At 45.8% G+C, this 23,506-nt stretch overlaps 1 protein-coding gene across 1 annotated transcript; it reads left to right on the forward strand.

Moving 5' to 3' along the window:
• Positions 1-13,853: 13,853 nt before the first annotated feature.
• Positions 13,854-23,005, forward strand: POP5 (POP5 homolog, ribonuclease P/MRP subunit). Its single transcript, XM_063144185.1, has 5 exons — positions 13,854-13,900; positions 14,364-14,506; positions 17,159-17,308; positions 20,459-20,542; positions 21,372-23,005. The coding sequence occupies exons 1-5, from the start codon at positions 13,881-13,883 to the stop codon at positions 21,476-21,478; spliced, it is 504 nt and encodes a 167-aa protein (XP_063000255.1). The 5' UTR covers positions 13,854-13,880; the 3' UTR covers positions 21,479-23,005.
• The last annotated feature ends 501 nt before the right edge of the window (positions 23,006-23,506 follow it).

Genomic DNA, 23,506 nt, shown 5'->3' on the forward strand with positions numbered 1-23,506 from the left:
GAGGGCTTTCAGAAACTTATGGACCGGGTTCTGGATGGTTTGGGGGCTTTTTCGTGAGTTTACCTGGACGATGTGGCGGTGTTTAGTGACACGTGGGAACAGCACTTATCGCATTTGGCGCAAGTGTTGAGCCGGCTGTGTGAGGCTGGGTTAACTGTGAAGGCCTCCAAGTGCCAGTTCGGGAGGGGGGAAGTAACGTATCTGGGCCATAGAGTGGGACAGGGAGCATTGAAACTTATGGAGGCCAAAGTGGAGGCAATCCAACAATGGCCCGTTCCGCGGACCAAGAGGCAGGTCCAGTCGTTTTTGGGGCTGGCGGGATACTACCGGAGGTTTGTCCCGAATTTTAGCCAGTTGGTGGCCCCTCTAACCGAATTGTGCCGGAAGAGGCAGCCGATAAAGGTGCAGTGGACCGGAGCGTGTCAACGAGCGTTTGACGGACTAAAAGAAAAGCTCAAACGGGCCCCGGTACTCCGGGCACCCGATTTTGACCGCCCCTTCGTGGTGCAAACGGACGCTTCTGAGGCAGGTTTAGGCGTGGTGCTATTGCAGGCAGGAGAGGAGGGGCTGCTGCAGCCCGTGGCGTTTATCAGTAAAAAGCTTTTGCCCCGAGAGTTTTAGCGACAATCGAGGAGTGCTTGGCTATAGTATGGGCGGTGGGGAAATTGTGGCCATACTTGTGGGGGCGGCCCTTCCAAATTCAGACGGATCACTCCCCGCTTTGCTGGCTGGCGCGGGTAAAGAACACTAACCAGAAGTTGTTGCGTTGGAGCTTAGCTCTGCAGGATTTCGATTTCACCATCTCCCACATTAAGGGCAAGGAGAACGTAGTGGCAGATGAGCTATCCTGAAGCTTCAGCTGAGAAGGGGAGGGAGGATTGGGAGGGGGGACGAACCCCTGCCCCTGCGTGGGCACAAAAGAAAGAGTCACAAAAGGGGTCAATGTGTAACCAAATAAAAGAGTGCAATTGAGGTGGCATTTTCTAGAAATGCCACGTTAAGGGGGAAGGGGGAAGGAAGGGGTAAAATCATACTGGGAATGGCTGTTTTAATATGTTAAAATGTTTTATTGTTGTTGTTATTATTATTATTATTATTATTATTATTATTATTATTATTTATTTGTATCCCGCCTTTTGCCCAATGCTGGGCCTCAAGGCGTCCTTACAAAGTTTAAAATATACATGGGGGTGGGGAGGGAAACAAAACCATAAACAATTAAAAAATACACAACAAAATTATAAAACATTAACATAGATGGTGGGCCAGATTATTCTCCAAAGGCCTGCTTGAACAAAAAAGTTTTAGCCTGCTTCCGAAAGCCCATCAAGGAGGGAGCCAGCCTAGCTTCCCCAGGAAGAGAGTTCCAGAGCACCGGAGCAGCCACCGAGAAGGCCCTCTCCCATGTTCCCACCAAGCGTGCCTGTGAAGAAGGTGGGACTGAAAGAAGGGCCTCTCCAGAAGATCTCAAAGCACGGGCAGGCTCATAAGGGAGAATACGTTCTTTCAAATAACCTGGACCCGAACCATATAGAGCTTTATAGGTCATAACCAGCACTTTGAATTGTGCCCGGAAACAGACTGGAAGCCAGTGGAGCTGTTTTAACAGGGGAGTTGTATGCTCCCTGTAACCAGCCCCGGTCAACAATCTGGCTGCAGCTCTTTGAACCAGCTGGAGTTTCCGAACACTCTTCAAAGGCAGCCCCACGTAGAGCGCGTTACAGTAATCCAATCGGGATGTAACTAAGGCATGTGTCACCGTGGCCAGGTCCGACATCTCTAGGAACGGGCGCAGCTGGCGCACTAGCTTTAACTGTGCAAATGAACTCCTGGCCACCGCCGAAACCTGGGTATCCAGGCTCAGGGCTGAATCCAGAAGCACACCCAAGCTGCGGACCTGCGTCTTCAGGGGGAGTGTAACCCCATCCAACACAAGCTGAATCCCTATTCCCTGATCTGCCTTTCGGCTGACCAGGAGCACCTCTGTCTTACCTGGATTAAGCTTCAATTTGTTCACCCTCATCCAATCCATTACTGCCAACAAACAGCAGTTTAGCACAGAAACTGCTTCCTTGGAATTGGGTGGAAAGGAGTAGTAGAGTTGGGTGTCATCAGCGTACTGGTGGCACCGCACCCCACAACTCCGGATAACCTCTCCCAATGGTTTCATGTATATGTTAAATAGCATGGGAGACAAAACAGAGCCCTGAGGGACTCCACAGGCCAATGGCCAAGGAGTCGAACAGGAGTCCCCCAGTACCACCTTCTGGGTCCGTCCATCCAGGAAGGAATGGAGCCACTGTAAAACAGTGCCTCCAAGACCCATCCCAGCAAGGCGGCCCAGAAGGATACCATGGTCGATGGTATCGAACGCCGCTGGCAGAACCAGCAGGGACACACTCCCCCTGTCCAGTTCCCGGCAAAGATCATCCACCAAGGCGACCAAAGCTGTTTCTGTCCCATAACCAGGCCTGAAGCCAGATTGAAATGGATCTAGATAATCCGTCTCATCCAGGAATCCCTGGAGTTGGGAGGCCACCACACGCTCCAATACCTTGCCCAAAAATGGGATGTTGGAGACTGGCCGGTAGTTATCCAATACAGTGGGGGCCAAGGAGGGCTTTTCCAGTGTGGGTCTTACCACTGCCTCCTTCAAACAGGCTGGGACCCTTCCCTGGCGAAGGGAGGCATTGACCACTCCGCTTACCCACTCAGCCAGTCCCCCTCTGGCAGCTTTTATAAGCCAGGAAGGGCAAGGATCTAGTATACACGTGGTGGCTCTCACCAATCCAAGGACCCTGTCCACATCATCGGACTGTGCAAATTGAAAGGTATCCAATAATGCTGGACAAGCAGGTGCCAAAGTTACATCCACTGGATCTGCATCAACAATAGCATCCAAGTCAGAGCGGATCCGAGCGATTTTGTCTGCAAAGTGCTGGGCAAATTGCTCACAACAGGCTGTTGAAAGGTCTGAAATCACTTTTTGGGGGCCAGAGTGTAGAAGGCCCCTGACCACCCGAAACAGCTCTGCTGGACGGCTCTTTGCAGACACAATAGTGGCAGAGAAAAAATGGTTTTTCGCTGCCCGAATTGCCACAGAGTAGGCCTTCAAATAGGCTCTAGCCTGCGTTGGATCAGATTCACTCCGAGTTTTCCGCCAACGTCGCTCTAGCCTCCGTCTCACTCGTTTCATTGCTGCCAGCTCACTGGAAAACCAGGGGGCTGGTGTGGCTCCACAACGTGAGAGAGGGCGCTCAGGAGCAATCGTGTCCACCGCCCTGGCCACCTCTGCATTCCAGAGATCAGCTAGGGCATCGACAGAATCACCTGCCGAGGCAACAGGAAAATCCCCAAGAGCCATCAGGAAACCATTCGGATCCATCAGCCTCCCGGGGCGGACCATCTTAATCGGTCCTCCACCCCTGCAGAGGTTCTGAGTGCCAGCAAGTCTAAACCCCACCAGGTAGTGATCTGTCCATGACAACGGAACTATATAAAGTTCCTCCACTCTCAGATCCCTGTCACCCCATCCAGCACAGAAAACAAGGTCCAAAGTGTGCCCAGCAACATGGGTGGGGCCAGATACTACTTGGGACAGACCCACAGTTGTCATGGCGGGCATGAAGTCCTGAGCCGCTCCCGAAAGGGCAGCCTCAGCATGGATATTGAAATCCCCCAGAACAACAAGCCGTGGGGACTCCAACACCAAATCCGAGACTATCCCGGCTAGCTCAGGAAGGGAGACTGTAGAACAGCGGGGTGGACGGTACACCAACAGAATCCTTATTCTTTCCCGGGCACCCACCTTCAGATACACACATTCGAACCCTGCAGACTGTGGGACAGGGCACCTGGTCAGGGGGATGGAATCCCGATAGACCACTGCCACTCCACCTCCCCACCCTCCAGGCCTTGCTTGCTGCTGGACAGAGAACCCCGGTGGGCAAAGCTGAGAGAGATTAACTCCCCCAGCTTCATCCAACCAGGTCTCTGTGATACAGGCCAGGTCAGCATGCTCATCCAGGATCAAGTCCTGGATAGCAGTTGTTTTCCCATTAACCGACCTGGCGTTCACCAGCAGCAATTTCAACCCAGGAGGTCTGTTGCCAGGGCCATCCAAATTATTTGAATTGGGGGGAAGTTTGGGGACAACCAACACCCTGTCATTGCACTCTCTCTTATGACAGTGCAGCTGTCTCCCTGCCCTGTATCTCCCTCTGCCCTGTATAACTGTATAACCGTGTTATGGTTTTGGGAGCGGAACAGATAAGCGCCAGCTGCACGGGGGCGTTCTGGTACATCCTGGAACCGCTTGGGGCAAGGCCGACCGGCCTTGAGCGAAAATTAACATCTCAGGGGAAGGTGTGAAAGATCTTCGAAGGGGAGGGGGAAGGAGCAGGAAAAAGTATCTATAAAGAGTATGCTTTTGAAAAGGGCTTTTGTCCTGAGCTGGGTGACCTCATGGCTGGGTGAAGTATGGTTTGCAACTTAGTTTTCTAGTTTGCTTAGTTTGGGTTCTTATTTGTATCTGCATGTTTTATCAGTTTGAATGCTAATCCTGCATTTCCTACCCTTATCCTGAATAAAATTGGGCTTAACCCTCCAAACTGGGAGCTGTGTGCGTTTGTTCTGGGGATCTGTGCAAAATACAGTGGAGAAGCCAGCTTTGCTGGGGCGTGCTTCCTTTACAGTAATGAAGGACAAAAGCACGGCTGGAGAAACGACAGTAAGGAAACACGATTTTCTCTCGTGTGATGATGCTCATAGTGATAGGTTACTTACATATAACAACTGCCTTGGGGCAGCTTGCCCTAAAAAGCAGAGTAGAAATATACATAAAAATGGCCAGTACTTTGAATTATGCCTGGAAGTAGACCAACAACCAGTGTAGCTGTGTGAGAAATGAGGAGACAGGTGATGTCCCTGCTGGTGTTTTTGGACCTCTCAGCAGCTTTCGATATCATCAACCATGGTATCCTTCTGGAACACCTGAGGGGTTTGGGAATCGGGGGCACTGTGCTCCAGTGGTTCCAGTCCTATCTTTCGGGGAGGTTCCAGATGGTCATGCTTGGGGATAGCTGCTCCTCAAAGAAGGAGCTATTGTATGGTGTACCACAAGGTGCCATCCTATCCTCAGTATTGTTTAACATCTACATGAAACCGCTGGGAGAGATCATCCAGAGGCATGGGGCGGGGTGCTATCAGTACACCGATGACACCCAAATATACTTCTCTATGCCTTCGACAACAGCGTCACCTAGGATAGTCCATCTCCTCTGAATGAATGTGAGGAGGTGGCAATGGGCTGGATGAGGGAAAACAAACTGAAGCTGAATAAAGACAAGAGAGAGGTACTTACTGTCAAAAGCCCCAACCTGGGTTTGGAGGTGTGTCAACCAGTTCTGGATGGGGTTACACTCCCCCTGAAAGATGTTTGCAGCTTGGGGGTGCTTCTGAATCCGTTGCTCCAAATGACAGCTCAGATAGATGTGATGGCCAGGAGTGCCTACTATCAGCTTCGGCTGATACGCCAGCTGCGCCCCTTCCTAGAGGAAGACCTAAAGACAGTAGTGCACGTGCTGGTGACTTCAAGGCTCAACTTCTGCAATGCACTCTACATAGGGCTGCCTTTGTGCCTAGTATGGAAACGTCAAGTAGTTCAAAATATGGCAGCCAGTTTGGTCACCGGTACATCTAGGGGTGATCACATTACACATGTTTTAAAATCACTACACTGGCTGCCAATTAGTTTCCGGGCGAAGTATAAAGTGTTGGTTATTACATTTAAAGCCCTACATAGTTTGTGTCCAGGTTACCTGCGGGATCGCCTTCTCACATACAATCCGCCCCGCACACTCAGGTCCTCTGGGAAGAACTTACTTCAGCCAGCAAAAGCTAGATTAACAACTGTTGCTCAGAGGACCTCCTCTGCTGCCGCTCCCACACTGTGGAATGGCCTGCCGGGAGAGATCTGCCAACTCAACTGTCTTTCTGAATATAAAAAAGCAATAAAGTCAGATCTCTTCCAGCAGGCCCACCCAGTCGAATTTTAAGACCTCAAGCTATTATTTTAATAATGCATTAGTTTTATATGTTTTAATCAGTTTTATGTATTTTATAATATTTTTGTATTCCATGTTGTTCCCCGCCTCGATCCAGAGGCGGGTAATCATCATCATCATCATCTTCATCATCATTATTATTATCCCATTTAAGTAACTATCCTTCCTTTAACCCAGAGCAGAAGTTAGAATTTGAACAGAGGCTGAGAAAGGCCTGTTCTCCCAAGAGAGGGGATGGAAATTCCAAGAAGGATGGAGGATGAAGGAAGAGTGGAGGGGAAAGAGAGAAAAAGTAAAAGGACAGCTGATTACAAGGGATTAATTAGTTATCTCTGTTAATTATTTATTATTTATTCATTTTTAAGAACATCTGACCTTGTCTTTACTTCTGAGTAAACACATATAGAACTGACTTTTAATAGTGTGGTCTCTCAGAAGCTTTTTTTTAAAAAAAACTGGGAAGAAGTGCTCTGCAACCCTCTGCTTACTTCTGAGGGCTTACTTCTGTTTACTCAGAAGTAAGTCTCTCTCTGTTCAAGTCTCAGCATGCATCTGAGTTTAGTATGAATTGGATGTAAATGCAGTTGAAATCAGTGGGATTTACTCTTGAGTAAGGGAACCAGCAGGTCTGTAGTTTATTAGCTTGGAGATGCACAGCTTCTCATGATCCAAGTAAAGGAAAAGTGATCCTTCGCACTGGTGGACTATGAGGAAAAGGGTTTAAGAGGGGGAAATTAAAATATTCTAAAACATCAAGGGATGAACTGATCTGATTCAAATTTGGGGTGGCTAAAGACCTCCTTAAGGGCTATCCCTATGCCAATTTTTACCTGAAGGGGCTGCAAGGCAAGGAGGGTGCATTTTCCACATTTATTTTAAGGTGAAAATGCCTACTCAGGAGTAAGAACACAGAGTTATATGGGACCTCTCTCCCTCCCCCTTCATGGCTGAGCAAAGAACTGCCCCACCCTCTTTCGTTAGCGAGACCACCCTTAGACATACACACACCCAACAAAGAACAGGGTGGTCAGAATGCAAAGACAGCAGTACACGGGAGGGAGGAGTGCATTTATTTCTCAGGGAGGGAAAATAATCCAGACTTTCCCCACTCCAAAAAGAAATGAAACTTGGAGGGGAAGAGGTGAAATGAGAGCAGGATGTGGATGACATCATGCAAAACCGCATACCAGGCATGGCGAGTATGCGATAAATCACTGGTGTCATGCAGGTATTACTGTTAATACCTATGTTCACTGCTCTAGAATCTGTGTTAGATAACTGAGTGGTATATAAATATTGATAATAATAATAATAATAATAATAATAATAATAATAATAATAATAATTTATTTTTATTTTTATTTTATTTAAAAACATCTTATAGCGCCACCTCGCCAATAATAATAATAATAATAATAATAATAATAATAATATAGTTCTGGTCACTGTATCTCAAAAAGAATATTGTAAAATTGGAAAACATGCAGAAAAGGGCAACCAAAATTATCAATTGGCTTATCTCCACAAGAGTAGGGAATCTGCCAGGCTGAACTTGTCCAACTGGTTTGACCCACTGTAGCAATTCCTTTTCACAAGCACAGACCCGAAAGGTTTTGGGGTGGAGAATCTCTGACAGGTTTTTAGATCAACCAGCAGCTTACAACAAAGTGGGACGATAATGCTGGACTAGATAGGCTTCAGGTCTGATCCAGCATGGCTCTTCCTCTTCCATAAGCATGTGTGTGTGACCCATATGTTAACTTCTAAATTGGGCTGTACAGTGTACTCTATGCTCAAAAAGAAGGGTGTAAGGGAATCTGAGTCCCTCCCAATCTTGCCTTGTGGCTAGTTTTAGTTCTGAGTCATTCTCTCTCTGCCCACCTCACCTTTTGTCAGGGAAGTGAACTGAACTGAACGAGCACATGCCTGTATGTGTGCATGCACATGTGTGTGCGCACAGGAGCAGCAGTGTTCGTTGAAATCTGGATTTTCAACCTCAGGTGCCAAAATGGAATGGGCTGGCCCTCCTTCTCCCAAATGGGGCCTGTGGGATTGACTGAGTTCAGGCGCAGCTTCAGAAGAAGAAGTGGGAAGGGGTTATGCAACCCCCAAATGTTCCGGAGAGTACGTTGTGAAGTTTTTGAGCATTTACGCAAGCTAGGGTGACCACATGGAATGGAGGACAGGGCTCCTGTATCTTTAACAGTTGCACAGAAAAGGGATTTTCAGCTGGTGTCATTTGTATATATGCAGAACCTGGTGAAATTCTCTCTTCATCACAACAGTTAAAGCTGCAAGAGCCCTATCCTCTTTTGTATCTGGTCAAGAGGGCATGGATCCTGCAGCTTTAAGTGTTGTGATGGAAGGAATTTCACCAGGTTCTGCTGAAATTCCCTTTTCTATGCAATTGTTAAAGATACAGGAGCCCTGTCCTCCTTTTCATATGGTCACCCTGCAAGCCCACCCCGTCTGAAAGTGCAGGAGGGTGAGGGTCAACTTCATGCTTTGTGTCTGCTGCTCACTGCCACCCGCAAGCCCAAGCAAGCCAAGGTTTGAAGTGTAAATGAGGTTTCTGGCAGGCGGAAGCAGAAAGTGAGAATTTGAAGCCACGGGATGCCACTCTCTTTCCATTCCTATAATGTCACCAATTTTCTCTGGGAAGCTGTAAACATCTTACAGCATTATGGGGGGTCACCAGAACACCCAGCAGACCAACAAGGGAGGCTAAAAGCAGAAATGTTCCCCTCAGCTTTCTCAGGAAAAAATAATAATGCTTAAAACATTTGAATAAATTACTAATGGGTGCAGTTTGTGACCAAAGAATCCTCTTGTTTCAATTCAAAATGCCAAAAGGTACAAAACCCAAACCTTTTAAAAGGTCAACAACCAACACGGGATGTTTGTTACATGCATCCCACTTCTCCTGGCGGTGAGACGTTCCAGGGGTGCAGGATCAAATCTGGTTCCCTTAGGAAGGAGATCACTGAAGACTTCTTCACATTTTGGACTATTTGGTTTCTGTAAAAACAAATATAGAGATTGAACATAGATGGAGGTAAAGTTTAAAAGTCCAATGGATAACCCCAAGTTTACTGCTCCCACATCAGATCTTTGGGAAGTCAACCAGCACTCCAAGATGTAGCTTACCGATCCTCAGCTCTTTGTCTCTTTGTCTGAGAGGGGTTTTTATGTGAGTCTGTTAATCGCTTCATCTACTTTTGGTTCTGTCTCAGAATTGATATCCAAACTCTACACGTTTTCCTTTCCTGCTACATAACCTCTAGGTGGTGCTGTGCTATAGCAGAGTAGCACAAATACACAACTAGTTCTTTTGCTTTCAGAAATAACACCCCATTTTCCCTGCTCCAAAAAAATGGGGAAAGTGCTCTTAAAAACCAAAGTGAAACTGGAGGATCATGTCATCATCTAAAGAACCCATAAACAATTGTTAGTAAGGAATTACAAATGTGCCTCATGTAGAAAAACTCTGAGTTACAACTGAAGGCTCCCCCACCCCCACCGTAGGCAGACACCTTTGCAAGGATGGGAGGTCTGCCCCTTTCTCTGTTCGTTTCCCTATTTGGAACACTCCCCCCTCCACCAAAAATAATCTTGTATCAAGAAGTAATTGACTTACTATATAGTTCCCAAACCATGTTAAAAAACAAACATACAAACATAGTTGTGCTGGTCCATGAGGAAAAAAAAATCCAAAATATTAATAAAGGTATTGCCTAACTGTGGATTTTGGATATTTACCACTGGGAAGTAGAAATTGTAGATCCTTCATTTTTTAAAATATAAAATCCAGCTATTAACTTGGAATTGTCCCCATCCTGCATGGGGATGTTGGAGAAATAAGGATAAATTTAATAGGGATAAATGCCAATTTCTATACCTAGGAAAAAGAAACCAAATGCACAGTTACAAGATGGGGGATACTTGGCTCAGCAATACTACAAGTGAGAAGGATCTTGGAATTGTTGTAGATCACAAGATGAATAGGAGCCAACAGAGTGATGTGGCTGCAAAAAAAGCAAATGCTATTTTGGGCTACATTAATTAGAAGTATAGCTTCCAAATCGCACGAGGTACTGGTTCCCCCCTCTATTCGGCCCTGGTTAGGCCTCATCTTGAGTATTGTGTCTATTTCTGGGCACCACACTTCAAGAAGGATACAGACAAGCTGGGGCTTGTTCAGAAGAAGGCAACAAAGATGATCAGGGGTCTGGAAACAAAGCCCTATGAGGAGAGACTGAAAGAACTGGGCATGTTTAGCCTGGAGAAGAGAAGATGGCGGGGAGACATGATAGCACTCTTCAAATACTTGAAAAGTTGTCACACAGAAGAGGGCCAGGATCTCTTCTCGATCATCCCAGAGTGCAGAGTGCAAAATAATGGGCTCAAGTTACAAGAAGCCAGATTCTAGCTGGACATCAGAAAAAACTTCCTGTTAGAGCAGTACGACAATGGAACCAGCTACCTAGGGAGGTGGTGGGCTCTCCCACACTGAGGTGTTCAAGAGGTAGCTGGACAACCATCTGTCAGGGATGCTTTAAGGTGGATTCCTGCATTTAGCAGGGGGTTGGACTCGATGGCCTTGTAGGCCCCTTCCAACTCTGCTATTCTATGATTCTAAATCTGCAATGAATACAATTGAGTTCATGTTTCTATGAATCCAACCTGTAGAATCTGTGGAGACTGGCCTTTTCCGAGTCACATAGACCTGCAAACCAAGCTGCGTTTTTTTTTTTTTTTTTAATTTTTTGAGGGGGAGAGATTTGTTCAAATTTGCACTTGTATTAGTGTATACGTGTACTAATACACACTTGCACAAGTGGAACGAAATTCTCAAACATCCCTAAAAAAACCCAATTCTGTCAATAACTGGATGACAAAATAGAAGACGCTTAACAATCCACAAAACACACATAAAACGTGTTTTTTTTAAAAAAAATAATAATAATCCGTGCATCCCTAATCCTGGGCAAACCATCTAGGCTCCTTGGTTGGTGGAAAAGAAAGGTAGAGGTCAGCTAGACAGATTTTTATATTAACAAAATTGGAAGATGCTGAGCTAGGTATATAGAAAGAGTTAATGGAAGTCGAATTGGGTACTTTTACCTAGTATTTGGGCGGAGGGGGATGAACCCTCAAAGAAGAAAACCCCACCTTAGGTGATGTAGTAAAATCCTCTTCCTCTGATGTAGGGCCCACTGCTGAAGGGCTGAATTCTGTTTTCTCCAAGTCATACAACAAGCAAAGGCAGCCGTCCGTGTTGGCCTGAAATGTGGCTTGTAGTTTGCCTGATCAAGGATATGCCTGGTCATATCCAGCCAGTAGGTTTCTTTGACCATTAACTCTCTTTTGCTCAACTCCACAGGCTCAAAACAAAGTGTTATCCCCAATTACACTTGAATGTAAAGGGTGGATTTATCGTTTTAGGTCCCACCTTTCTATGGCAGTCAAGGTGGCTAACCATCAGGATAAATTAATAAGCAATAAAGATGCACCGATATTATTCATAATAATGCACAATATGAACTGGATTCAATTCCGCAACGCCTTATGCCAGCCCTCCCCAACCTGGGCCCCTCCAGATGTTGTGGGCTTCAATTCCTATCAGCCCCAGACAGCACAGCCGGTAGCCAGGGATCCTGGTAGCTGTAGTCCAAAACACCTGAAGGGCAGCAGGTTGGGGAAAGACTGCTTTATGCCAATCTTCCACCAACCTGGCGCCCTCCAGAGGTGCTTGGCCATGTTAGCTGGGGATGATGGGAACTGTAGCCCAACACATCCGGACAGAGGACACCAGGCTGGGGGGCTTATGTGTGCCATAACGGACTTGTGGCATACACAAACCCAGGTGAGGCAGTGGCTGTTCTGAACCAGTGCCTGGGCACGGTAATGGACTGGATGAGGGCTAATAAACTGAGACTCAATCCTGAGAAGACGGAGGTACTGTTAGCGGGTGGTTCATCTGTCTGGCGAGGTGATGTTTGCCCTGTCCTGGACGGGGCTGCACTCCCCCTAAAGGATCGGGTCCGTAGTCTGGGGGTGCTCTTGGATCCAGAACTGTCACTTGAGGCACAGGTGAACTCAGTGGCAAAGAGCACCTTTTATCAGCTTAGGTTGATATACCAACTACGCCCTTATCTGGACAGAGATAGCCTAGCTACAGTGATCCATGCTCTGATAACCTCTCGCTTGGATTACTGCAATGCGTTATACGTGGGGCTGCCTTTGAAAACGGTCCGGAAGCTTCAGCTGGTACAAAACAGGGCAGCCCATTTACTAACAGGGACTGGCTGGCGAGATCACATTACACCAGTCCTTTTCCAGCTTCATTGGCTGCCAGTCCAGGTCCGGGCCCGATTCAAAGTGCTGGTACTAACATTCAAAGCTGTAAACAGCTTGGGGCCAGGCTATCTGAAGGAACGCCTCCTCCCATATGTACCTGCCCGGACCTTAAGATCATCTACAGGGGCCCTTCTCCGTGAGCCCCTGCCAAAGGAAGTGAGGCAGGTGGCTACCAGGAGCAGGGCCTTCTCTGCTGTGGCACCCCGGCTGTGGAATGAGCTCCCTAAGGAGGTTCGCTTGGCACCTACATTATATGCTTTTAGACGCCAGGTGCAGACATTTTTATTCTCCCAGCATTTTAACAGTCTATAAATAAATTTTAACTTGGTGTTTTAAATTCATAATTTTGCATTGCTGCTGTTTTTATCTGGTTGAGCTTTTAAATTGTATTTTATATTATGGTTTTATACTGTTTTATACTTTGAATGTTTTTAATTTTTGTGAACCGCCCAGAAAGCTCTGGCTATTGGGCGGTATAGAAATGTAATTAATAAATAAATAATAAATAATTGTTAGTCTTCAATGGCCCCACCGCGACTTATGTTTTCAGAACGCTGTGCGTTTGTGTGGAACTCGCGCGCCTTTTAAAAATGTTAATATTTTGTTTATTTTGTGAGACAGACATCGTGTCCTCCGTCTTAACGTGTGAATGTTTTCCTAAGGGAGCCTTACAAGGATGCTGCCGCCTCAGCGCCTCACACTCGAGGCGCGGGCTCCCCTCAGAGGCGGAAAGCGCCTCAGCGCCGTCCTCCAAGCCGGGGGGAGGGGCAGCCGCTACTCTTTGCACACGCGCGCAAACGAGACGGAAGGCCAGGAGGAACCAATCCTGCTTAAGCTTGCAGGGAAAGGCGGGCGCCAGCGAGGGTGTGTACGCGCGCTGATTGGTCAGCTGGAACAGAGCTTTCCCTCCCATTGGGTGGACCGAGTTCCAACTTCGACGGGCAAAATGGATAATAGAGATAGTTGGTGTAGAGAGTCTACTGATTAGAGAGTCTCACACACCCATGCAGTCATTTTCGGAACTTCCGCTATAAAACGGTACGGCTTTTCCACTCTAACGTCCGATGCAAAATATAGAACGCAGAGATACGTAAATATAATAAAGTACTCAATTGCCTGTATAGGTCATTTCCGAGTTCACAAAGAAGGCGCTTTTAAATGTCCCCTGACGCAGGTAAAACTCAGAAATTAGTGGAGAAATCCTGAATTTCTCCATTGATTTCTAGGAGCTTCTCTCGCTTACGATCCGAGACGGAGGGGGGGGCGCGGTTATGTTGGAACCGGAAATCCAAGTGGTGCGTCGACTCTCAAATTTCTATCTCTATGGCGTAAAGGGCCTGCTGCCATAGAGATGCCAAGGGCTAGAGCGAAGCCACTTTAAACCTATAGACGGAAGTCTGAGCGGTTTGTCTCTCCAGCTCCCCTGCTCCCGGAAGCTCCTCAGCAGCAGCGGAGATGGTGAGGTTTAAGAACAGGTGAGTGCCGGAGCTCTTCCTGACCGCGTGTGCTTATGGCGGGTGGCCTCCCCTCTCAGCTCAAAGGCATAGCTCAGCCTCTCCCAGCCTGGCGTCCTCCAGGAGGCATGGACTACAAGTCCCATCATCCCTGGCCAGTCTCATCTTTCCCAGCCCTACCTTGGGGATGCCAGGGACCTTTCATATGGAAAGCACGTGCTCGACTACTGAGCAGATCAAAGACACTTTAAATCCTGTCCAGCAGAGGTGGGTAACTTGTGGCCCTCCAGAAATATTGGCCTACAATTCCCATCATCCATCAGCATTGGCGAGGGCTGGTGAGAGCTGTAGGTCAAAATGTTGGAGGGCCACATGTTTTTGCCTGGTGGCCAGTTCTGCGATTTCCCGGTGGCTCCTTGTCCTGTTTAATATGGGTGCCTTCAAGACAAGGAACCCTGTGTTCACTGCCTCTCTGCTTCTGCAGGTATTTCCTCTGTGAGATCATCTCTGAAGACCCCCGCTGTCGACAGCTCATTGAGGAGCGAACCGTTCACAGTACAGTGAAGAATGTTGTTGCACGAATGCATGGAGACTTTGGGCTAGCGTGTTGCTCCATTGCTTTTGCAGGTCTGGTTTCCGGGGCTTTGCAGCTATGGTCACTGGGCTTCCTTAGCCTCTCCTTCTATAGGGAAAACTGTCTGAGCCCCCGCCCCTTACAGTCTCCCTAGAGCTCTGTACTTTCCCAGTGCTTTGGAAGAGATCTAAAACATTGTCTTCTACTAGGATGAAAACCATTGAGGAATCACAGATCTGAAAGCTCATCAGCCATGTAGTCTGATCTGCTAGGTGCTTGACAGCTTCCCTGTTTTTTGCAGTCCCAAGAAGGCAGCAAAGTCAGGAGGTTTGTCTGTCAGGTGGGCATTTTGTGCTGGACTAGCTACATAAAGAAAACAGCTCCTTGCCATTTAAAAACTCCATCAGTTGGGACAAGAGGGCTTATCCAAAAGCCATAAGCTGGATAACAGCTAGAGCCATATTGAGCCTTTAAAAGACAAACAGACTAGAGTGTTAAGTGGCTATGACAATTCAAAAATAACTCTCTACGCTTTTATAGTGAGAAGACCTAAAGACGGTTGTGCACGCGCTGGTAACCTCAAGGCTTGACTTCTGCAATGCACTGTACATAGGGCGACCATTGTACCTAGTTCGGAAACTTCAACTAGTTCAAAATATGGCAGCCGGGTTGGTCACCAGTACATCTAGGGGTGAGCATATTACTCCAAGATTAAAATCACTCCACTGGCTGCCAATTAGTTTTCGAGCGAAGTACAAAGTGTTGGTCATTACCTTTAAAGCCCTAAATGGTTTGGGTCCAGGTTACCTATGGGATCGCCTTCTCCCATACAGTCCGCCCCGCACACTCAGGTCCTCTGTGGAGAACTTACTTCAGTCAGCCAAGACTAGGCTGACATCAGTTTCCCAGAGAACCTTTTCTTCTGTCGCCCCCAGATTGTGGAATGGCCTGCCGGAGGAGATTCGTAAAATTAACTCTGTGATTTTAAGGCAGCTTTGAAGACTAGCCTTTTCCGGCAGGCCTACACAGATCAATGTAAAATCAAGAATTTTTAAGATGTTTTGATTCCTTTACTAATGTTGTTCCCCGCCTCGATCCAAAGGGAGAGGCAGGTAAGAAATAAATATATCATTATGTATATGTATATTTTATTAGACCACTGAAGACCTTGCATGGTCAAAATGCGTTTGGTTTTTCATTGTCTCTGTTCTTTATCGCTTCTATTGATGTTTTAATGTAATACCATATAGTTTTTATATATACTTGAACTATACAGAGTAGCTATTTTGCTCAGTATACTACAGGTTTTTTAAATACTTCAGTTATTTATTTATTTAGAGTATTTTTATCCCGCACCTCAGCCAAAAGGCTCTCGGAGCGGTTTACAATGTATCAATAAAGAAGACAGTCCCTACCCTCAGGCTTACATTCTAAAAAAAAAAGACATGACACACAAGGAAAAGTGGAGGGAAGAGGGAGAAAATAAAAAGAAATGAAGGAGACTGTTTAGGCTGGTGGGAAGGCCCTGCTCCGTCCTCTCATCTCCCAATGGAGGGGCAAGCCAACAGCTCCTTCTTCCCCACAAGGTGAAGATGTTAGCCCTGTGGGGAGGGGGGTCCAACTGAAGCAGGCTCTGATGGTCCCTGCCTGCTCCAGTCTCCAGTTATCTTCATATTTAGAGGCTCGTGTGGCGCAGAGTGGTAAGCGGCAGTTACCGCACCCGAAACTCTCCCCACGGCAGAAGCTGGTTCTCAAGCAGCCGGCTCCGAGGTCGGTAAAATGAGTACCCAGCTAGCTGAGGGAAAGGTAACTGTGACTGGGGAAGGCAATGGCAAACCACCCCACTACAAAGTCTGCCAAGAAAATGTCAGCCAAAGCAGCCGTCCCTCTAGGAGTCAGTAATGACTCAAGTGCTTGCACAAGAGGTTCCTTTCCTTTTTCCTGTCTTCATATTACATGTGACTATTGACAGTGATACGGTCACCAGTACATCCACCCCTTTCTCCCATCTTACAGATAAATGTTAAACCACAGTTGAAGGACTCAGTGGGCCTGTTCAGACAACACATTAAACCATGGGTAGGCCACTAATCCTTTTGCTGCAAATAATTAGTGAGCATGTTTAAACCGTGGTTGTGCAGCCACCATGGTTAGGAATGGTTCACAACATGCTAAGTCATGGTACACACGGCACGCTAACCCATGTTTAGCTCAAAATCCTTAACCACCATGGCTTAGCATGTCTTCTGAACAGGGTCAGTGTGTTTTCACAGCACTGTTCTTGAGATCTGAGTTTGCCTCATCTACAAATCATGGTAGCTGAACTTGTTTTTCTTAGCTAGCATTTCATATTTTTCAAGTGCTCAGGGTGGCATGTGTGGGGTTATTTTGTTCTCATAACAACCCTGTGGGGGAGGTTAAGCTGGGAGATAGTGATTGGTCCAAGTTCAAACAATAAATTTCATGGCTGAGATGGGATTTGAACCTAGGTCTCCAAATCTAACACTCTTGTCCACTGAACAAGGAAACGACTTTAATTCATCTTTGCCTCAATATTTTCAAACTTATCCCTGCTACCATAAAGGTTGCAAAGAAAAGGTGGGATTCTTCGGGTGGGGGCGGGGGGTGAGACGCAATGTGTGGTTCATACCCACCCCCACCCCCTCCATCTGTAAATTATCAGTCTCTTCTGTGTCTTTCCCCAGTAAAATACCTTAATGCCTACACGGGAGTAGTTCTGCTGTGTTGCCGGAAGGACTTTTATCGGCTCCTCTGGTCATCACTTCCCTTTATCACTCACATGGAGAACAAGAACCAACGTTATCCCTGTTCTTTTAACACGATACATGTTGGAGGTGAGTTCTCTTCTTTGAGATCTTTAATTTTTAGCAATATAAATGGCTCAGGGTTTTCCTCTTGTGCAGTGAACTCTCAATGTAGACAGCCTGGATTCGTCATTCCTGTGGCAGTGAGCTGCCAGAAGTGAAGAATATGAGGCCATTTTAGAGAAGGGCTGGAAAACTGCAGGAAGTCTGGGGGCCATTGTGGCTTCACAGGTAGTGCTCCAATTTTTTTAAAAAAAATGTTGTTGATTTGCCATCAGAATTTAGCAGCAAACCACTCTGTATCCATTTGTAGGGGCTATGGGGGGTATCCACTTATTACATTGCGCTACCATTTATTTATTATTGATTACATTTCTATACCGCCCAATAGCCGGAGCTCTCTAGTACCATAAACTACTCTAGTTCAACACCAGTAGTATTAGCCAGCGTGCCAATTTCCCACAATTGTTTGATTTAGCAAAGAAACTTAATTTGACCCTTTCAGTGTTCTGCAGTGTTAAACCCATCATTTTTCTCTTTAAAAAACCCAACTGCTGCTGGTAAATAGGGGGTGGGCTGAGGGGGGCAGCTGCCACCATGTGTCCGTGTGTTGCTCACCCCTAATTAGAATCTCGCCTAATACTGTTCAGTATGCGCTGGGCACCAGCATATGTGATCATGTAAACAGGTGCTTTGTTTATTTTTGTTCTCAAAAAATTACTCTGCTTCTCTTAAAATAAATTCAAAGCAGTTTGCAACAACAGTCATCATCGTCATCTAACAATAAGCACATAAACCAAAATCAACTCAAAAATTAAAAGGCAGCAATAAAAATAACAGTATAAATCTAGCAGTATTATAGACAACCAGCAGAAATAAGTATCACAGGAAAACAAAGGGACCATCTGCTTTCCCCAATGACTTTCTGGAGCAGCCAGGACTTGGTGAGGTTTTGAAAAGGAAACAAAGAGGTCAGCGTATTGGGGGTGGGGGGGTTCTCTACATTGTTGGAAGATGACTTGACTTGATGTTTTCTGAAGGGTAGGAGGTGTTATGTATGGAAGGAGGCAGTTCTTCCTCTGCTCGTGTATCCCTACTGGCCACTTAGGGCTTTAGGGGTGCAATCCTGTGCATGTTTAGATGGAAAAAAGTCCTACAGCTCCCAGCATGACTGGCTGGGGAATGCTGGGAGTTGAAGGACTTTTTTCCATCTAAACATGCACAGGATTGCGCCCTGAAGGCAAGAACCAGTGCCTTGAATTGGGCCTGGAAACAATAGGTAGCCAGTACAGATTGAAAAGGACTGGAATAATGTACTCCATCCAGCCAACCCCAGAGAAAAGTCCAGCTGTAGAATTTTGGACCATTAGAAGTTTCTGGACACTTCTCAAGGGCAGCCCCATATAGTCTCAAGATTATTAAAGCATGAATGACCATGCTTTAATAATCCAGGAATTTTCCAGGAAATGAAAAGCTGTTATGACATCCAAAGCTGGTAATTTACATTCCAGGTCATCACTATCCCCTGAGTATTCCCAAGCTGCAAATCTGGGCCTTAAGAGGAAGAGCAACTCCATCCAGCACAGGTTGAAACCTGTCTGGAATAAGTTTCATGTCCTGCCCTGCCCCCAGGGTATCTGTTGCTTCTTTTGGATCTCATGAAAATGAGAGAGAGCCAAGTATTTAAATGTCAATAATACACAAATAAATATATTAATATATAGTAAATATTGCTGCTTTAAAATACTTAGTGCAATCCTATACATGTTTACCCAGAAATAAGCCACACTTTCAAGGTTTACTCCAACGTAAGTGCGCATAGTATGACAGCCTTAGTGTCCAGCATAGCAGCCATCATTTATGACTAATTTCAGCATCCCTTCCCACCTTCTCCAAGTTTGTCTTGAGTAGCTTCTAAATGGAACAGGTTTTAAAAGAGAGACTGTGAAAGAGAGCTGCTCTCACCGCTGTGGCCTCTTCGCTCCGCTCTTCTGCCAGCATTATAAGGAGGGGAGAATTGGATACAACACTTCCTCTCTCCTTCTACCTTCTGACCTAATTCTCCATATCAACAATTGAATTCTAGCCTGCCTGGAAAAGTGCAAGAGTCTTGTTGGCCCCTGAAAGATGAGCACATTTTTTTCTGGCAAAAGCTTGCCTGGACATTGTCCATTATATCAAAGGGATTTTGAAAGGAATCTTCTAGTTGTGTTCCTTTTATCAGGCAAGCTTGAAAAAGTCCTCTGGGAGGACTGGATTACCATACAAAGATGGCTGTTCTTCATGGGCTTGGCTCTTGCTGGTCCCATGCATTTGCCTGTAAGATGAAGGGTTGGGGGGACTCTGAGTGAGCATGGTTATCCACGTGAAGAAAACAAAGAGTCTTGCGGCCCCTTCAACACTGACACATTGATTAGAGCATAGGCAGAAGCTTTTGTGGTCAATAGTCCACAAAAGCTTATGCCATGATCAATGTATTTAGTCTTTAAAGGGCCACAAAACCCGTTGTTTTTGCTGCAACAGGGTAACATGACCATCATCCTCTTGGAAGGACATAGATGCAGCCAACATCCTTACAGCCTTTGTGATGCATTGAGAAATCAGGTGGGGGTAGGAATTTGCCAGAGAGGGCAAAGCCCCTGGCTTGCTGACAGAGGCATTCAGGGTTGAATGTATGAACCCATCCTTAGAATCTCAACTTCCTCAGCACAAAGTTTCTAGTTCCCACAGGCTTGAGAAGGTGGGCACAGAAGCTGAAAGGTAAATAAATAATTTCATTCATTATGCTTCACAGGCTGATGATGTTAAACATGGGGCCTGATCTGGAGGGTCCCACGCACCTTGGCTAAAGGCCCCTTAATGTAACCTAAAGCTTTTACATAAAATATTGTGACGCCTGCAACTGGAGAGTTCATTGCAGAGTGCTGCTTTGACCGCTGTCTCCCCCCGACCCCAAGTTCTATGGAACTATGTGCCCCCTTCTGTGTCAATAAATCAGGTTAGTCTTTCAGGTGCCACATTTTCTAGCACTTCTTCTCTGATGGACGCTCTTGGCTGCTTGAATTTTGTTTCATGGATTCATTTTAACTTATTGCTCTTGTTTAGCACATGAGGATTATTTTAGGTCGCATATCCTCTCTTGCCTGTGAAGTTGCTGATCTTGTCCTTCTCTTCCACCAGCTACAATTCGCACGTGTCAAAAATTCCTGATTCAATACAACAGAGATCAGCTGCTGTTGCTACTGCGCAACTGCACCAGTGAAGGTAATCAACTGCTTAGCTTCGATTTCTTAAAGCAGAGTTAAAATGAGGACAGGGCCTCTCTGGAACACACAGACCCTCCTACGTCTCATTGCTGGACCAGGAATCAGGGTGCAAGTTGTAAGCAAGTTATAACCATCTGTCAGGGATGCTTTAGGGTGGATTCCTGCATTGAGCAGGGGGTTGGACTCAATGACCTTGTAGGCCCCTTCCAACTCTGCTATTCCATGATTCTATGACCTTACCCAGCGCTGGGGCTGAACAGGGCAATTCCTTCCCCACCTCCAATCTCCCTACAGTCTTGAGCTAGTGGAGCATGCCAGGACGGTCTCCGTGATCTCAGGCTTAAATTACCTTTTTAAATGAGTGCTTAGTTTGGAGAATGCAGGTCATCTTTGTGCTTTCCAACGATGTTCTGGGGAGCCCCAAAGAGAAAACCAGCACTGGGGGACAAATGTCTCAGGAAAGCAATGAGTCCATCACTCCAGCTTTTCCCCCTTTAGCTGTGGGGGCATTGTGAATGTTCTGTAGCTTGCATTCCATGCATTCAGAGCACAATTGAGACTCGACAGCAGGGGTTCCCTCTAGATGTTTTGGGAGTACAACTTCCATGACTGCTGGCTGGGGCTGTAGTCCAAAACATTTAGAGAGCACTAGGTTGCCTACTTCTGCTTGAGTCTTATCAGCATCTTGCAAAAACAGAGTGCTGTACAACCCTACTCAGAATCCTCTGCACCAAGCAATGGGTGCATACCTCGGGAGGAACGCAGTGCCCTGGCTTGGCATGTCAACCATGGTATCTGGTGAGAGCTCTCTCAACTTCTTGTTACAGCCGATAGACAAGCCATCCAGGAGTCAGTGCAGAGCTGTGCACTTGTGGGAGAGCAGCCACTACAGAGTAAAGATGAAGACAGTGATGATAGCATGGAGATGGCCTGACCAAGAGCACACCAGAGACTCTTGTGTGAGGAATAAGCCTGTTCACATGATGCTTGCTGGCAAGGATCAACACATCTTCCCTCTCCCTTTTTTAGGTGGCAGTAAAATTAGGAAAATCAAAAGTGTTTGTACATCCCATTTAGGCTTGAAAGTAACAATGATAAAATAAAACACTACCATTTAATAACATTTTCTGGTACCTAAGGAACAGTGCAACTAGTCTGTTTCTCACCGTGTGCTTTATATTTTAGCAAAACTGCATTCCCCCCCCCACCCCAATTACATGTGTTGTATATAGAACATGGTTGAGACTCTGCTTTCCTATGAAGGGCTGTTGATCCGCAGGGACTACAGCTGATGGAGGGTGGAGTTTGCATCGTTGCAGGATGTCCTCTTGCCACCCAATCCATTCTCTACCTCTCCTACACACACACAGAGGAAGTTATTTTCAGAGGTGTGCGTCTGGAGAGTATGAGTAAGTCCACAGCATCCAGCAAACTGGATGGTGATGAGGGCTGCAGGTTTCTCCATCCTCATAATGGAGAAACCATTATGTGATGGTTCACATAATTTGTGAACCGCCCAGAGAGCTTCGGCTATTGGGCGGTATAAAAATGTAATAAATAAATAAATAATAGTTTCAGAAGCAATTTTGATATAGAAAGCTGCTGCTCCCACACAGTGACTGGGTTCAGACCCATAGTGGTTTAAATAGTTGATGGTTGGTTATTTAACCCACCATGGGTTATCATGTTTTGTGGAGGGAGTTTTTTAACCAATGGTTAGTTATTTGGCCAAAATAACCACTACTGTGTAGAGTTGGTTATTTGAACCACCATTGGTTATCGTGCTGTGTGGAGGGCACCACCGGTTACTTCATTGGCCACCATTGGTTATTTCATCAGTCACAAGGCAAGAGTGGTCAAATCAATGGCTGCTGCTCTAGTCCAGCTGGCAGGACAGATTTTCAGCAGCAATGATTGATGGGATGAGGGGGGAGAGAGGGCAGGGGATGAGCGAGTCAAGTCAGCATGGACGAATCATCAACTAAGCACTGATCCTAATCCACACCATGGTTGATTATTGCCATGTTGTGTGGGGAGTACCCCCTAGATAAATAACTGTTGAGTTATTTCCCCACTGTTGACTATTGTGTTGTCTGAACACAGCCAGTATATGTTGATCTTTCTCTTAATGTCATCCCTAATCACAAGCTAGCTGAAACAGAACAACAGCAAATACAAATGTTCCCACCCTTTATCTAAAGAGCTGAGAGATATCCATAGCAAAGTGGTTAAACCAGTATTTTTGACCGAATCATTTACTTTAGGTTAAAAGCATGGACATGCAGTGGATAGTAAACTTAATAAATGAAAATGATCTAGTTTGTTTTTACCTGGTCTTGGTAATTTTTATTTGTGTTTAGTGGTTTTAAATTGTTTTAAATCTTTGTATCTTTTATGCCCTTGCTGTAAGACGCCTTGAGTCTTTTTCAGAGAAAGGCATCCAATAAATTAATGAAAATAATGCTAAACATTTCCTAATATGGATCCCCCTTCGCATTTACTATTTTGAAATGAATCAGTTAATGTTTACACTTTTCACTTATGCAACATTGAATATTCCCAGTCACGTTTCTCAAGTCACGACAAATTTAAATTGAATGTCCATAGACAAAACAAGGCGTGCGCATGTGCACAGTCTAATGTGAAATTTTATAGCATCTTTGAATACATATGCTAGAGGTTTACTAACGATATTTTTAAAAAGATCAGTGTTGGATATAAAATGGTTTAATAGCACCACACATTAATAACCCCAAAATAAACTTGCAAACTTCTTGATTATGTGTGCAAATTGATATGGTAGGGAACTAAATATAATCATGGTAATATACCTATTTTATGGATAAACTTCAGCTGTATTTGGTATTTACAGCATAAACTCACTCTGAAAGTACATAGTGACCTGCATCACATGTAATGATGGCAAATCGTGGTTTAATTAATCCAAGATTTGCTGCTGCAT

This window comes from Elgaria multicarinata, chromosome 18 (genome assembly GCF_023053635.1).
Source record: "Elgaria multicarinata webbii isolate HBS135686 ecotype San Diego chromosome 18, rElgMul1.1.pri, whole genome shotgun sequence".
NCBI lineage: Eukaryota > Metazoa > Chordata > Lepidosauria > Squamata > Anguidae > Elgaria > Elgaria multicarinata.

Bases quoted from the DNA above. Each gene is read 5' to 3' on its own strand.
- POP5 (XM_063144185.1), top strand. From the start codon at position 13,881: ATGGTGAGGTTTAAGAACAG. The intron at 13,901-14,363 runs GTGAGTGCCGGA...CTGCTTCTGCAG, and splicing joins ATGGTGAGGTTTAAGAACAG to GTATTTCCTCTGTGAGATCA. The intron at 17,309-20,458 runs GTGAGTTCTCTT...CTCTTCCACCAG, and splicing joins TAACACGATACATGTTGGAG to CTACAATTCGCACGTGTCAA.